At 50.1% G+C, this 17,353-nt stretch overlaps 1 protein-coding gene across 5 annotated transcripts in view; it reads right to left on the bottom strand.

Annotated features, from left to right (window-relative positions):
• Positions 1 to 507: 507 nt before the first annotated feature.
• Positions 508 to 17,353, bottom strand: part of SCLY (selenocysteine lyase) — a 44,236-nt gene continuing 27,390 nt past the window's right edge. For 3 of the 5 annotated variants that reach the window (XM_010347249.3, XM_010347247.3, XM_010347246.3), the window contains 5 exons: positions 9,776 to 9,812; positions 7,094 to 7,177; positions 6,540 to 6,642; positions 3,903 to 3,978; positions 508 to 2,637 (listed from right to left, as the gene is read on the bottom strand). In XM_010347249.3, coding sequence (XP_010345551.3) covers positions 2,457 to 2,637; positions 3,903 to 3,978; positions 6,540 to 6,642; positions 7,094 to 7,177; positions 9,776 to 9,812 — 481 coding nt within the window. In that variant the 3' untranslated portion in view covers positions 508 to 2,456. The remainder of the gene's footprint in view (positions 2,638 to 3,902; positions 3,979 to 6,539; positions 6,643 to 7,093; positions 7,178 to 9,775; positions 9,813 to 17,353) is intronic. The other 2 variants (XM_010347250.3, XM_003936754.4) reach the window with 1 other exon arrangement.

The following is a 17,353-nucleotide window of genomic DNA, read 5'->3' on the forward strand; positions in this document are numbered from 1 at the left end:
TGGCCGGGTTGACACCCAGAGGTGAGCACCCCACCTCTGGATCCCGGCCCTCCGCCCTGGAGGCTCCCATAAACCTCTGGGGACATGGTGGCTCCACAGGGTCTTCGATGGGCTCAGAACCCTGACGTGGGCAGTCTCAGCCCCTGCCTCAGCCCCCTATCCAACCACACTGACCCAGCCTCTGGGCTGCAGCCCAAGGGGCCCAGGTGCATTTAACCCCTTTCCAGATTGTTCTAGACAATCTGTAGCTTTGGTTTGGGGACATTAGGACCACCACAGCCTCTTCCTGATAGCAGTGGGAAGCTGCAGACGGGGGACCCATTACATCTGTACATTTATAGAGGCTCCCGGAGACGTTACCTCAAGCAGGGTTTCTGGGCTAAGGCGTCATTGTCACACCACAGTGACCCGGGAGCTGCTGCAGCCCCTCCCACCACCACAGGCTCAGTCAGGACCTTCATACCCCAAGCGCAGCGCCCACTGGAGAAACGGCAGGCGGTCCGAGCAGAGCACTGAAATCCTTTATTTGTTCATTTAGTTTCTGGCATGTGTTTCCTCAAAACCATCATGTAGTTTCTTGAACCATGAAACCACACATTAAAAATGTTATTTCACTGAAAGTGACTCCTATGCAAATGCCAGCTTGGGATGTGTGTCCAAATGCCACAGAGCATTTGAGAAAGGAATCCTTTGCAAATAAAATTGAGGTAAAAGCTGAGTCAGGGATGACCCGATTCTCCGCCTCAGGAATGACCTGGGGGCTGTACGAGCACCAGCTCAGCGCGGCTGGAGCTGAACCCTGAGTCCACGACCACAAGGGACCAGACAAGAAGGCCTGGGGACTGCGGCTGGGGAAGCGCGCAGCCTGGAGTGCCGGTGGGCGCAAGAGTCAGGCTGGGGATGCAGGAGGCGTGGTGGGCGCTGAGCGGAGCAGGCCTGGCCGAGGCTGGGTGTCGGCGACCCCCCCATCTGGGCACCGAGGAAGAGCTCAGCAGATCCCTGGTACAATTAGTGCCTGAACAATGTCTTAGTTTATAGTGTTACTACTCAGCGACTTCCTTTATATAATCCTATTAGTTTCTAGTCAGAACAATTAGTGCCTGAAGAATATCTTACTACTCAGTCATTTCCTTTTTTATATATGTAATTATATTTTATAGTCGGAGGAATCTCTAGAGCAGACACGGTGGTGAGCATGATTTAAAGGAAAAACAATTATACCAGGACAATAATTTATGGCCCAGAAGATAGTGCCCCTGACTGAAACGGCATGCGCTACATGGCAGGCTGGCCTAGGCGGCAGCGTTCACTATCGTAAAGATACGATACGTCTGCCATACAGCGGGTGCTGTATGGCAGGCTTGAAGCAAGAGTCACTCCTCCTGAAAAGGAGTTCCAGTACCTTGCGTCCAGTTCTTGTGGAAAGCTGGCCCCTGGCAGGCAATCCTGCCAGCGTCCAAGGGCTTAAAACCCCTCCGGTATAACTGTGCCTTGGTGGCTGTGAACTTTGTCAGCTCTGTTGTTACCGTGCTGGCTCAAAGCATCCTCCCACAGACATCCTTAGAAGTAGCCTGCCCATAGATAAGAGATTATGCGCACCGGCCGCCTCCTCGGTGACCTGACAGGGCTGGGCCCCTTGCTACAGCTCGTGTGATTGTTTTGACCCTATCACTATCCTTCAGATCACCTCATTCACTACCCTGCCCCCAAACTATACCCAATAAATAGATGCTTCTGGATGTTCGGGGCCTCGCCTGTCTCCGCTTACAGGTGGCGTGCCCCACCCCCAAGCCCAGCTGCGCTTTGTCCTTCTGTGTCCTGTCTCTTTATTTCTCAGATCCTGCGCCTCAGCACAGCAACAGGGGACACCCCGTGACCCTGTAGGACTTGACCCTACAGCTGGGTCCACTGTGGCCGAGGCCAGAGGAGCAGGGCTGGTGGAGGCAGCCTCTGGAAAGTGCCTGAGAAGTGACTGCTCTGGAAAGGCGCACGTGAGAAGCCACGATCAAAGCAAAACAATCAGGTTTCCTATTTTCATGATAGCATTTGGCTGACAATGAGTTATAAATACTTGGATTCTACCTTCTAGATAAAAACACGACGTTCCAGGAAACGGCACTCACGACAGGCTTGCCCCGTTCCCAGAGGAGAGGGTGGATGAAGCTGGTGTTTCCACATCACCACTGAAGGACGGGCCTGTGTGAGTTCTGCAGTGGGCGGTCCTATGCTGTGGGCGGTCCTATGCTGTGGGTGGTCCCATGTGGGCACTGGTGTCCTGGGCCCTGTGAGCTCTGCAGGGGTCCAGGGAAGGAAGCCGGGGGGTGCACACTCCCCTGCAGGCGCTCCAGGACCGAATGCAGAAGGGGGCATGAGACAGTCATCCTGGCACAGCCCATAGGAGGGAGCCTGTGCCCTGCGATGGGCTCCCTAGGAGCAGGCAGGGAGGGCACCCAGTGCTAGGCCTGGTCCTCCAGCTGCGCCACTGCCTGCTTCAGGTCCTGCACGACGAGGTCCACCTCGGCCCTGGTGGTGCTTCGGCCCACGCTGAGCCGGAGCGCGTTCCTGGCCACATCGAAGGGGACGCCAGAGTTCAGCAGCACTGGGGATGGCCTGGGGATGGCAGAAACTGCGCTGCTGCTGAGGGCACAGGGAAGAGGCACAGCTCCTGCTGCTCTGGGCCACTCCCCAGTGGGCTGTGCCCACCCAGATGCCCGCCTCCCCGCCAGACACCCCCCTCCTGCTGAACTACCCAGACCAAGCACACCCCTAAGGCTACCTGCATCAAGGTCCGGCTCAAAGTCACCCCCTACCCCGTCCTCCCTGTGGAGTTCTCTCGCACTTGGCACCCCCAGGCGACGCTACCCCTCCTGCGCTGAGCACCGGGGCCCAGGAGTGCTCCTGTCCTTGAGGGGTGTGAGTTCTTGGAGAACACTCATGCTGCCACAGACAGTGCCTCACCCGCGGGGCCCGCCTGAGCCACTTGGTAACTTCATGGCATCTGGCACGGGGCTTTGCAGACACTAGGGACCCAACCAGTATCTAGCCACGGAACAGATAACCGCGTTGAAGTGTCCTGAAGCAGGGCTGTCCGGGGTTCCAGGTGTGGGCTCTGTTGAGGGGCCTGCCCTCATCACACCCTGCCTCCCCCACCCTGCACTGCCCCTCCTGCCGCAGGGCACTGACACCCCCCAGGGCCCCATCTTGCCCCTTTTTCCCCAGAGCTGGGCCCTCTGCTTTCTCACTCCAGGCGCTCCTGCACAGTCCTGCCACCCTGACCCTGATGACCACGTGCTGCTGGCCACAGTTCTGCTCTCTCCCTGGATCCCTGAGCGTTCCTCCCGCGTCCACTTCAACCTCCCACAGGGGCCTCACATTTTTAGCAGGCCAGACCCAGAACTGCTTCTCCCCTGCTGCCAGCAGGCCGCTGCTTGGGCACCCCATGGCCTCTGCCTGGCCCAGGCCACCCACTCAGCTGGGCCCCAGTATCCCAGAATCTCTGCTGTATCTTGCAGATGGCTGATCTGACACCTGAGTCTCACATGATGGCCCTCAGGACTCCCACTTCCTGGAGGTTCCGGTGAGCACTGACAGTCGGGCCATCCCTGCTCTGGTCCTCTCCAGCCCACCCTAGTCCCCCCCAGCCCCTGCCACACTGCCCCTCCAGGTCCTGCTGCCCCTCCAGGTCCTGCTGCCCCTCCAGGCCCTGCTGGCCCTGCCTTCAGAACGGAGCAAGAGAAGCCCCCTTCTCCTAGGAAGCCCTCCCTCTGCCCTGCTAGGGTCCAGGTAGGGCTGGCCTTCACCAGCCAGAGCGCAGCCCAGTGGCCATATCCTGACGCCTGCCCACCACAGCCAGTGCCCAGAGCACCGCTGTACCCTGAACTGGGTTTGTGAAGAGCACTTACTGGTCCCCGTGGTCCGAGTGGCACGCAGCCCCCACACTGGCCATCAGCACTCGGCACTGTGCGAGCACCATGCGTCCTGTGGAGACAGAGCACATGCCCCTGAGATGGGGCTCCCGCCGGGCCACCCTTCTCTCCCTTCCTGGGGTCCTGCTGGGCGCAGACTGCTTCCCTCCCTCCAGGCCACCTGGTGGAATTCCGGCGCTGCCAGAAGCTGGGGAGAGAGCTCACAGCAGGAGCCGACCAAAATGCTTCCTCTTTCTTTCTCCCCTGGCCCCAGACACACAGACACTATTCTGCCTCACAAAGCTGGCCTTTAAGACGGCGCCTGTAATCAACTGCCTGCAAAGACACCTGGAGTCCTGACCTGCTCCTTCCTTATGAGCTTGCAGGCCTGGCAATGTCACATCGACAGCTGCGCTCTGGAAGATAGACACGTCAGAGTTCTATGAAGCCGGAAGGCATTTCCCCCTTCTTTCACAAGCACAGAGATTAATGACTGTCGACCTAAGTAAAATGAGAATTTCGGCCAGGTGCAGTGGCTTACACCTGTAATCCCAGCACTTTAGGTAGGATTGCTTGAGCCCAGGAGTTTGAGACCAGCCTGGGCAACACAGGGAAACCCCATCACTACACAATTTAAAAAAAAAAAAAAAATTAGCCATGGCCAGGTGCAGTGGATCACACCTGTGACCCCAGCACTCTGGGAAGGTGAGGCAGACAGGTCACCTGCGGTCTGGAGTTTGAGATCAGCCTGGTCAATGTGGAGAAACCTCATCTCTGCTAAAAATACAAAATTAGCCAGGCGTAGTGGTGAGTGCCTGTAATGCCAGCTTGTCGGGAGGCTGAAGCGGGAGAACCACTTGAACCCAGGAGGCAGAGGTTGCAGTGAGCCGAGATCAAGCCACTGCACTCCAGCCCGGGTGACAGAGTTAAACTTGGTTCCCCCCGCCACAAAAAAAAAAAATTTAGCTAGGTGTGGTGGTGCACACCTGTAACCTGTAGTCCCAGCTACCAGGGAAGCTGAGGCAGGAGGATCACTTGAACCCAGGAGGTCAAGGCTACAGTGAGCTGTGATCGCACCTGGGCAACAAAGTCAGACCCTGAATCAAAAAATAAATAGAATGAAATGAGAATCTCTGTCTCATTTAAAGTAGCACAGGTCGTCACGGAATACAAAGTCTGACCCCAGAACAAAGGGAACGTTGCCAGACAACTCCCCTTTCCATGGTAAGGAATCTGAGAAGATCAAGGAGACTCACGCCTCCTTGCCCACAAAAACGCGTTTCAGCCGGGTTCTCATGAACGCAGCCGCCATGACGGGTACCCATGGGCTTTTCTTCATGGGCCAAACACGTCTGCCAGGTCTCTCTGCGTGATCCAGGAAGAATGAAGCAACACCTTCATCTTCTCAGAAGCCAAAAACTCATCTACAGATGCAGCTCATGGTGCTCTCGGGCCACTATAACTTTCTCCCGAATGACAAGCGGCTGGTCGACGACCCGGATTTCCACTCTCAGGGTGTCGGGGCAGACCAGGTCTTAGGTGCATCTGGGACAGGGGTGATCCTAACTGTTTCAGCCAAGGCAAATGTCACGAGAAATCCAGATTTGCACTTGATCCTTACTCTGCCAGTTAGTTTTGTTTGTGACCACAGAGCCTCCCTCACTGTTGCGCAGCCCGGGCTGGAGTGCAGCGGCTCAATCTTGTCTCACTGCAACCTCTGGGTTCCAGCAATTCTGCCTCAGCCTCACGAGTAGCTGGGACTGCAGGCACACACCACCATGCCTGGCTAATTTTCTGTAGTTTTTGGTAGAGACAGGGTTTCACTGTGTTGTCCAGGCTGGTCTCGAACTGGTCACAAGTGATCAACACACCTCGGCCTCCTCCCAAAGTGCTGGGATTACAGGTGTGCGCCATCGCGCCCGGCGTCTGCCGGTTTTTAAAACTGATCGCCTCCCCTTTTACCTACTCTGATGAAATATTTAATAAAAATTGCTAACAGAGGTCGGGAGCAGTGGCTCACACCTGTAATCCCAGTACTTTGGGAGGCCGAGGCAGGCAGATCATGAGGTCGAGAGATCATGTTGGCAAACACAGTGAAATCCCATCTCTACTAAAATACAAAAATTAGTTGGGCGTGGTGGCGCGCGCCTGTAGTCCCAGCTACTCGGGAGGCTGAGGCAGGAGAATGGCTTGAACCCGGGAGGCAGAGGTTGCAGGGAGCTCAGATCATACCACTGCACTCCAGCCTGGCACCTGGCGACAGAACAAGACTGTCTCAAATGAAAAAAAATTGCTAACAGAATAGACACATGCCTAACATTCAGTTAATGTTCCTTCCTTCCCTGACAGCTTTTGGGGCGGTGCTAATGCCAGACATGAGAACACGCCACAGTCCACATCCCAGCAGCAGCAAAATGAGCCAAGTCCGGGAGAGGAGGGGCTGGTGGCAAGAGCCCTGTGAGCCACATCATAGCCACCCAAATCTGCCCTCAGCAACCCCAGCAAGGCCCCGTGACCGCACAAGCTGCGTCATGCCAGGGGCAGGGTGCGTGGGAGGCGCTGGCTCGGCCCAGAATCCAGGCAGAGCAGGAGCTGTGCTCACACTGTGGAAGGACCAGGGTGAGGGGCTGTCACCTTGAAGCCGGGGTCCCCGGATGGAGAAGTTGCAGGTGTTGGGAAGCCGCTCGGTCCCTGGAAACCGACTATTCAGATGGATTCTCTTCTGACCAAATTCAGCCTGAAAAAAATAAGTGAAATAGTTGGTGACAGCCTCAAAGACCCCTCCCCCACCAGCAACTGCTTGAAATTTAGACTTTTCCAGAAACACAACCTCAGCAGGTAAATACTTTTCAACCAGCATCTACCTAGAATAGTTAGGGGAACGGACTATGGGAGGCAAAGTTAATTAGGAGAAAACCTGAATATTCTGAAACATGAACCTTCCACACAGATCATAAAGAATACCACCTCTGCATGTTTTATCATGTGTCTCTGAAAAAAGATCGTCCCCCTGGCCTAGGGTCCCTCTTTCAGGGTTTCTCATCCCAATGCACTTCGCCATTCTTCCCCCACTGCATCCTGATGAGCTCCAGGCTCCGCTGCAATCCCCACAGGCCCTGGGGTCCGCCAGCACCCCACCCCTCTCTCCAAGCACCTGCCCCACACACCCACCCCTCCCCTGTGCTCACCTCCAGCCTCTCCTCCAGGTAATCCCGGATGTCCCTCATGTGGACCTCATAAGCCTCCCAGTTCTGGGTCACCAGCTCTGCAGCCTGGGGGCAGACATTCAACAATGAATGGAAGCACATTTACTTGCAAAACAAAGGAGTGAAAAAAAAGCTTTAAACAGCACAGGTGACATTTCCTGAAACTGCTCATTCTCCTGAGTCATAGACAGAATGCATTTTTTGGGTGCTGCCATTTGCAGGGTGTGGAAGTGCCACAGAAATCAACTTTACCAGGCACCTCCCGACAGCGCCAGGCACTTGAAATGCCCCAACAAAGCAGCCCTAAGGGGGATCCCAGCCTTGGAGGAGCCCATGTCCCAGAGAGGTGGACGGACAAAAGCAGGGGAAGAGGGGAGCGAACCCCCACCCACCAGTCAGTGCTGTGAGGGACCCCATAGACCAGAGGTGGGCTGGTGACAGAGATGGCTGCTCAAAGGCAGGGAACAGCGTCCCAGCAAGGGCTCTGCCTGGGACAGCAAGCCGTTGTCTCCAGAACAGAGGGGCCTGGTGTGGCGGGTGTAGAGTGCAGAGCGAGAAGGTGCAGGGACAGATTGGTAGCCCTGCAGGCCTGGCCACGGGGCAGACGCCGTGAAGCTCTGAGGGAGGGGCGATGGTCTGACCAGCCTGTGGAGTGGCCATCCTGTGGGCGTGTCAGCAGTGACAGCAGCAGGCCCCCGGGAGGCCATGGCAGCATCCAGGGCCCTTGGTCTAGGGTTGGCCGCCATGAAAACAGACATGAGGCAGGTCCTGGGTGTATTTTGGAGTCCAGACAGACAGGACTGGTGTGGCATGAGAGGCAGGGGACGATGACAACGAAGGACTGAGGGCACCTCCTGGACTTCAGAGCTGAGAACCTGGATACTGGGAGGTGCCCAGGTGGGAAGAGGGTGGAGGAGACATGTTTTGTGGTGGGACATGTTTTGGACTCAGAGGAATGGGCCTCCCAGGAGATGGGCCAGGGCCTGCCTAAGATGTCAAGTTCAAAGGCAGGAGCACAGGCTAGCATCACAGTGACAGGACAGATCCACGAGGGTGCAGGGGAGGCTGCCAGCACACAACCAAGGCAGAAAGGAACAGGGGGGAAAGCACGCAGGGGAGGTATGTGTAGGATGGAGTCCAGGCTGGGTGGCGGAGAGGGGCTATCTAGAGCACTGGTGGGATCAGAGTCTCGGTGCTGGGGCTGAGACCGAGCCTTGGCACTTCTGCTGTTACGGGTACAGATGCAACTCCAGAAGCATGGAGGTAAGGGGGTGGGGGGCTTCGAGCATTGTGAGCTGAGGCTCTAGTTAGGAAGCTGCTACATGATTCCCTTCTGGCAGGGGGGATAGTCAGGACTCAGCGAGTTTAAGTGACCTGACCCATGGCACATGGCAAGTGAAGTTTCGAGCCAGGATTTGAACCCTGGATATTTCAAAGCCTGTGGACCACATCACTACTTCATCATTCGGGTTAATATGAGCAGGTACTGGACTCCACTTAAAATGCACTCTTCCGGCCGCGCGTGGTGGCTCACTCCTGTAATCCCAGCACTTTGGGAGGCCAAGGTGGGTGGATCACTTGAGGTCAGGAGTTCGAGACCAGCCTGGCCAACATGGTGAAACCCTGTCTCTACTAAAATTACAAAAATTAGCCAGGCCTGGTGGTGCATGCCTATAGTCCCAGCTACTCAGAGGCTGAAGTGGGAGAATCTCTGGAACCCAGGAGGCAAAGGCTGCAGTGAGCTGAGATTGCACCACTGCATTCCAGCCTGGGTGACAGAGTGAGACTCCATAACAAACAAACAAAAAACACACTCTTCCTTCTAGTAAATGTAGCCTTAGTTATCACTGTTAAGAATATAATTTTGAATATTCTAAGTAACAGGGAATCCGTGCACTCTTCGCAAGGCCTGGCCTCCAGGGGCCCAAGCCCTTTCTTCTGTACTGGGGATACTAAGGCAGACATGGCCAGGAGCCCCTCCAAAGGGGAAGCAGGAGGTGGGGCATCCATCATAGACACTGCAGAGAAACATCAGATGGAGGACCTAAAGCTGTCAGGGACAGAGTGCGGCAGCAGGGGACAGGGGGACCGGTGTAGCTGTAGTTCATGGAGGGCTGTTTGAAGAAAGTGGGCTTTGAGCAGAGGCCTCCTGCAGAGCGGGGGAATGGCCCGAGATGCAACCAGGACCCCTGCCTTCACATGGCAAAACCTGAGCCTGGTTACTGTCACAGACGCAGGACAGGGCCTGGTGCAGGGCAGGTGCAGGGCCTGGTGCAGGTGCTGCACTGGCCATGATGCCTCACACCCCCACAGACCTATCGGGGACTGAGAGTTGATGGTATAGGGGCCGCCGACACCTTTGGGAATGTGTGAACCTGTGGCCTGACGCTTCACCTCTGCTGTAACGGTACCACTGTTTCTCGTATCAGAAGAGACAGAGACAAGGAGTCTTTTCCTTTCAAAGGCTAAGCCAGTGCCGCTACTCCACAGATCTGAGTAAGTACAGCTCTCCAGGCTGATAAATAAGATTCTAGGCTTTTTCTTGTCAGTCCGCTTATGAGATCATGAATATGATCTCCCTAAAGTCCCAGATTCCTACTAGAGCTGCTGGGGAAACTGACGCCAAAGCAATCAACTTATCCTCTCAAGGTCACCAGGGCTCACCTTCCCAAGGCCAGCAATCATTGGGGTGTTCTCTGTCCTGTAAGAAACAAGGAATTAAGCAAGAATAAACAAATGTCTCAGGAAGGACTCCTGTCTCCATGAAAGTCACTGTGTTGAAATAAAAACACTCCATCTTTCCTGAGCATGAGCCCTGTGGCTTATCTCAATGGCAGCTGCAGGCCCCAGAAACCTCCCCTGCCGAGTTTTCACTTGTCCTGGCCCAGTGAAGACCAACAAGGCCCACTGTGGGTGACAAGTGTCGGGTGTTCACTTTGACAATTCTATCTGGATCCTGTTCCTAAAAAAAGCACTCTTCCTCCTGCAGGCCCCATGGCACAGCTCTCTTTGGTTCTCACTGCCAAACAGGGATGATATGGGACAGGGGAGAACCCTTTGTTTTCAAGATTTCAGGCCTCAGTAAACGTGTGTGTGTGTGTGTGCGTGTGTGTGCGCACTCAAAGGAGATGTGCAAGAGACCCTAAAGACAATGCCTTGTATACTCTGACCTAAAAACTGAACAGAACTTATTACTTATTTCCAGAAAAAAAATAAGAACACAAAAAATTAATAATTTCTCAATTTTTTTTTTTTTTTTTTGAGATGGAGTCTCACTCTGTCACCCAGGCTGGAGTGCAGTGGCACACAGCAACCTCTGCCTCTTGGGTTCAAGCAATTCTCTTACCTCAGCCTCCTGAGTAGCTGGGATTACAGGCGTGTGCCACCACGCCAGGATTTTTGTATTTTTAGTAGAGATGGGGTTTCACCATGTTGGCCAAGATGGTCTCAAACTCCTGACCTCGTGATCTGCCTGCCTTGGCCTCCCAAAGTGCTGGGATTACAGGCATGAGCCACCACGCCCCGTCCAATAGTTTCTTAAGTTTGCCTGAACAAAGTTTTCTTAACCCTCTGGACCTGGCTATTGCTTGTTTACCGGCAGATATTTTTTCTGCGCCCTCACCAGCATTTGCTGCTGTCTCTATTATTTTTGCCATTCTGATAAGTGCTGTTGGGTGGTGTCTGGTGGTTTTAATTTGCATTTCCCTAATAACTAGTGCTGTTGAAAATCTTTTCCTATGCTTGTTACCTGGGTCTCCTCTTTGGTGAAATGTCTGTTTTTTTTTTTTTTTTTTTGTCTATTTTGATTGAATTTTTTGTTATTTTTGCTGCTGAATTTTGTGAGTTCTTGATATATTCTAGATACTATTCCGTTCTCTCGTCATTTGAAAATATTTTTTCCTAGTATGTAGCTTATCTTCTCATCTTCTTAATATGGTCTTTCCCAAAGCAAAAGCTTTGAATTCTAATGAAGTCTAATTTATCAATTTTTCCTTTTATGGATGCTTTTGGTGTCACCTCTAAGAACTCTCTGCCTAGTCCTAGAACTTGAAGATTTTCTCCTATTTTTAAATGGTTTTATCGCTTAAGTTTTACATTTAATTTCATAATCTATTTTGAGTTAATATTTTCTAAGGTATAAGACAGGGTTAGCTGGGCATGGTGGCACGTGCCTGTAATCCTAGCTACTCAGGAGGCTGAGGCAGGAGAATTGCCTGAACCCAGGAGGCGGAGGTTGCGGTGAGCCGAGATCGCGCCATTGCACTCCAACCTGGGTAACAAGAGCGAAACTCCGTCTCGGAAAAAAAAAAAAAAAAAAAAGAAAGAAAAAAAAAGACAGGGTTGTCTAATCCTTTGGCTTCCCTAGGCCACACTGGAAGAATTGTCTGGGGCCACATATAAAATACACTAATGATAGCTGATGAGCTTTAAAAAAGAATCACCAAAAACAAACCAAAAGAAAACCCACAATGTTTTAAGAAAGTTCATGAATTAGTGTTGGGTCATATATTCAAAGCTGTTGTGGGTCGCATGCAGCCTGCAGGTGGCAGGTTGGACAAGCTTTATGTAGTACTTGGGTCAAGCTTCATTTTTTTGCCTATGGTTGTCTAACTGCCTTGGCACCATCTGCTTTAAGCCTAACTTTCATCTGAATTGATTTGCATCTCCTGCAGTTGTATCTGCACCTGTAACTCATATGAGCCTATTTCTGGTTGGGTCTATTCTCCTCCATTGATCTACATGCGGGGATTTTGATAGAAATTGTATATCAATTTGGAGAGAACTGACATCTTTGGAATGTAGAATCTTCCAATCCATGAACATAGTATGTGTCTCTGCTTAAATCTTCTTTGATTTCTCTCATCCACATTATATTATTTTCAGCATATAAGTCCCTTATATTTTGCTAGTTTATATCAGAGTAATTGTGTTTCGGTGTAAATGGTATTACATTTTTAATATTACTGTCCATCTGTTCATTACCATTATGTAAAAATAAGACAGATTTTTGTATGTTTATTTTGTGTCCTGCAACCTTGCTATACTCACTTATTAGTTCTAGGAGTTCTCTTGTCCATTCCTTGGGATATTTACAGATAGTCGTGTGATCTGATTAGCAACAGTGTCACCTCTTCCATTCTGATCTGTATGCCTTTTGCTTCCTTTTCTTGCCTTACTGCACTGCCTGGAACTTCCAGCATTATGTTTGGATAAGTGTGGTAACAGTGGACATCCCTGCTTTGTTCTCCCAACCACAGGAGTAAAACATTCAAGCTTTTGCCACTGAGTATGATGTTAGCTGTAGGTTTTATGCAGATGTTCAAGTTGAGAAAGTTCCCCACGAATCCTATGATTCTGAGTTGTTTAACATGAACGGCTGAATTTTGTCAAAGGCTTCTGCTGCATCAAATATGATCATGTTATCTTCTTTATTCATTAGCTTGTTAATATGGTGGATTACATTGATTGAATTTTTTTTTTTTTTTTTTTTTTTTTTTTTTTTTTTAGGTAGAGTTTTGCTCTTGTTGCCCAGGCTGGAGTGCAGTGGCACGATCTAGGCTCACCACAACCTCCGCCTCCCAGGTTCTTCTGCCTCAGCCTTCCAAGTAGCTGGGATCACACGCCTGGCTAATTATGTATTTTTAGTAGAGACAGGGTTCCTCCATGTTGGTCAGGCTGGTCTCGAATTCCCAACTTCAGGTAATCCGCTGCCTCAGCCTCCCAAAGTTCTGGGATTACAGGCATGAGCTACCAAGCCCAGCCCATTGATCGAATTTTTTTATTTTTGTAGAGATGGTCTTGCAGTTTACCTAGGCTGGCCTTGAACTCCTGGCCTCAAGTGAGCCTCTCGCTTTGGCATCCCAAAGTACTGGGAGATTACAGGCATGAGCCACCACACCCTGTCTTGATTGCATGCCTTGATCGCATTTTTTTCTTTTTTGAGACATCTCAGCTCACTGCAATCTCTGTTTCCCAGGTTCAAGTGATTCTTGTGCCTCGGCCTCCCAAATAGCTGGGATTACAGGCACTTGCCACCATACCTGGCTAATTTTTGTATTTTTAGTAGAGACAAGGTTTCACCATGTTGGCCAGGCTGGGCTTGAATTCCTGACTTCAAGTGATCTGCCTGCTTTGGTCTCCCAAAGTTCTGGGAATACAGGCGTGAGCCACCATGCCTGACTCTAGACTTCATTTTGAATATTGAACCAGTCTTGCATCTGTGGAATAAATGCCACTTGGTCACAGTGTATCATTCTTTTTTTTCTTTTTTTTTGGGACAGAGTCTTACTTTTTCACCCAGACTGGAGTGCAGTGGTATGATCATGGCTCACTGTGGCCTCAACCTTCCAGGATCAAGCAATCCTCCTATCTCAGCCTCTCAAATGACTGGGACTATAGGCCTGTGCCACCACATCTGGCCAATTTTTAAATTTTTTGTAGAGGGGTCTCACTATGTTGCTCAGCCTGGTCTTGAGCTCCTGGGCTCAAGTAACCCTGACCTCCCTGGCTCAGCCTCCCAAAGTGTTGAGATTACAGGCGTGAGCCACCACACCCAGCTGTGTATACTTTTTATGTATTGCTGAATTCTATTTGTAAACATTTTGTTAAACATTTTTTGCATTGAAATTCATGAGGATGGGGGGTGAGTGGGGGCAAAAATAAAGAAAAAAAAAAAACAACCCAGGAAATGCATGAGGATGTTGGTCTACGGAAGTTTTTTTTGTACTGTCTTTATCTGGTTTTAGTATCAGGATAATAGTTTCTTGAACTGGGAAGTTGTCCTTCCTCTTTATTTTCTGTAAGAAACTGTGTAGAAATGTTAATTCTTCTTTAAACAAAGAATTATTTGGTAGAATTCTCTAGTGAAGCCATTGGGCCTGAAGACTTCTCTTTAGGGAGTTTTTTTTTTTTTTTTTTTCTTTTTTGTCTCTCATAAAATAGACTTTAAACCAACTCTTTAGGGAGTTTTAAAGCTATTTCCTATTGGTTAGTTATTCAAATGATCTCTTTTATTTCAAGTGAGTTGTGGTAGTTTGTGTTTTTTGAGGAAGTGGTCAGTTTCATCTAAGTTTGTCAACTTCATATGTGTAGAGTTATTTGTAGCATTCCCTTATTATCCTTTTGACGGTTGCAGGGCCTGGAGTGATACTCCTTGTTTCATTCCTGATGTTATAGCTTCTCTGTTTTTTGGTCAGTCTTGCCAGAGGTCTGTCCTGGGCTCAAGCAATCCTACTGCGTATCTCAGCCTCCCACGTAGCTGAGACCACCACACCCAGCTAATTTTTTTTATTGTTTGTGAAGACAGGATTTCACCATGTTGCTCAGACTGGTCTTGAACTCCTGGCCTCAAGCAATCCACTTGTCTTGGCCTCCCAAAGTGCTGGGATTAGAAATGTGAGCCACCACACCCAGTTAATGTTGTCTTTTTAAAAAACAGACAAGGTCTTGCTCTGTTGCCCAGGCTGGAGTGCAGTGGTGTGCTCACAGCTCACTGCAAACTCAAACTTTGGGGCTCAAGTGATCCTTCCCCCTCAGCCTCCTTAGTAGCTGGGACTACAGGCATGCACTGCTATGCCCAGCTAATTAAAAAGATTTTTTTTAGAGATGATATCTTACTATGTTACCCAGGCTGGTCCTGAACTCCTGACCTCCAGCAATCCTCCTGCCTTGGTCTCCCAAAGCACTGGGATTATAGGTGTGAGCCACTGTGCCAGCTTGTGTTGTAATTTTGCCAGTTCCAGTGAAACACAGACCTCATCTCCTTTTATGTTCATTTACCTTTGCCTTTCTATAATTATTTTTTTGTTTTGAGATGGAGTCTCACTCTGTCACCCAGGCTGGAGTACAGTGGTGCCATCTCAGCTCACTACAACTTCCGCCTCCCGGGTTCAAGTGCTTCTCCTGCCTCAGCCTCCTAAGTAGCTAGGACTACAGGTGCGTGCCACCATGACTCGCCCAATTATCTTAAATATTTCCTTTATGTACATTTTGAGCCACGTCAGATATTGCTACGATTTTTGCTTATGCTATCAAACATAATTCAGAGAACTCTAGGGGAGGAGGGAAGCCTATTGCATTTGGTGACAAATCCTTAAGTTTTCCTTCATCTGAGAATGATTTGATTACTTCCTCATTCCTGAAAGATACATTCACTGGGTACAGGATTCTGGCTTGACACTTTTTTTTGAGTACTTGAAAAATATTATGTCCCTTTATTCTGGTCTTTCTGGTGTCTGCTGAGAAATTCACTCTCATTCAAATTCTTTTTCCCTTACTGGTCAAGTGTCATCTTTCTCTGACTGTTTTCAATAATTTTCTCTCCTTTTTAGAAGTCTAATGATGTGTCTTTGGCAGGGATTTCTTTGGGTTTATCCTATTTGGGGTTTGTTCAGTTTCTTGATTCTGTATGTTTATGTGTCTTGCCAAATTCAGTAATTTTTTCTTTTTTCTTTTTTTTTTTTTTTTTTGAGAGAGAGTCTTGCTCTGTGGCCCAGGCTGGAGTGCAGTGGTGCGATCTTGGCTCACTGCTACTTCCGACTCCCAGGTTCAAGCGATTTTCCTGTCTCAGCCACCCAAGTAGCTGGGATTACAAGCAAGTGCCTCTATGCTCAGCTAATTTTTGTATTTTTAGTAGAGACAGGGTTTCACCATGTTGGTTAGGCTGGTCTCGAACTCCCGACCTCGTGATCAGCTTCCCAAAGTGCTGGGATTACAGGTGTGAGCCACCGCATCTGGCCAAATTCAGGAAATTTTTTAGTCATTATTTCTTCAAGGACTTTTGCAGCCTGTCATCTTCTCTCTTCCAGGGATTTCAGTGAAACGAATGTTATATCATGTGTCATCTCACTGGTCCCTGAAGCTCTACTTTAAACCCCATTCTAGTTCTCTGTGATCTGGATTTCTATTGCTCTGTCTTTCGGTGCATAGATTTCTTTCCTCGTTCTCCCTCTTCTTCTGTTAAGCCCATCCACTGGGCTTCATATTTTGGCTACTGTAGTTGTTAGTGCCACAATTTCCAATCTCCATCTGGTTCTTCTTTCACATTGTCTTTCTCTTTGCTGACACTTTCACTTGTTTCAAGTGTGTTCACAATTTCTCACTGAAGCATTTCTACTGTGTCTGCTGTGAAATATTTGTTAGATCATTTTAATATCATCATCTCAGTGCAGGCATATATTATTTTTCATTCAGTGTGAGATCTTTCTAGCTCTTGGTAGCATGAATGATTTTCACTGGAAACCTGGACATTTTTTCCTTACGTTATTAGAGTCTAGATCTTAGTCAAGCTTTCTGGTTTTGCTGGCTTTTTCTGACACTGCACTGGCAGGAGTATGCCACTCGTATTCCTGCCAAGTAAAGTAGAAGCCTAAGTTTCCTTTTATTTTTTGAGACAGAGTCTTGCTCTGTCACCAGGCTGGAGTGCAGTGGTGCTATCTCGGCTCACTGCAGCCTCTGCGTCCCGGGTTCAGGCAATTTTCCTGCGTCTGCCTCCCGAGTAGCTGGGATGAGAGGTATACGCCGCCACACCTGGCTAATTTTTATATTTTTAGTAGACACAAGGTTTTGCCATGTTGGCCAGGATGGTCTCAAACTCCTGACCTCAAGCAATCTGCCCATCTCGGCCTCCCAAAGTGCTGGGATTATAGGCATGAACCACTGCGCCCGGCCGATGTCTAGATTTCTTACTTGGCTGGTGCTGACAGCCAACGGGAGGATGCTCCTTGTGACTGACACATGTGGGTCCAAGATCCCTATATATGGTCTCTGCTGACACCATGGGGACGGTGTCTCATGACTGGCTGGTGGGGATGGAAGTCCTGGATCTCTACCCGGCCTACTTGACACACCCGGCGAGGGTGTGGAGTGCCTCGTGACAGCCTGTATTGGTGGAAGTCTGGGTTTCCCGCTGAATCTTGGCCAGCGTTGATAGGTGTGGCAGCACAACTATTCTGTAGTGCCTGGCGGGAGTAAAGCAGCTGTTGTCTAAAGGTCTTCTGTCTTGCTAGGCCGCTCCTTTCCTGGTCCGCTGGCTGGAAAGGACAGGCTTTGGTTGGGCATTTTTGTGTCTGCCCTTCCTGGCATTTCAGGTTTGCCAGCTTCCTCAGCACTGTGTGGGATACACAAAGCAAAAAGAAAACCCAGGGAACTCATCCCCATGCTGCTGTTTCTCTCTTCGTAAGAAGTTTCTAACCAAAAGTGTAGTGGGGACAACAAGTAATTTCCCAGTTAACATGTCACTAT

The sequence above is a fragment of the Saimiri boliviensis genome, chromosome 5 (assembly GCF_048565385.1).
Source record: "Saimiri boliviensis isolate mSaiBol1 chromosome 5, mSaiBol1.pri, whole genome shotgun sequence".
NCBI classification, from domain to species: Eukaryota; Metazoa; Chordata; class Mammalia; order Primates; family Cebidae; genus Saimiri; species Saimiri boliviensis.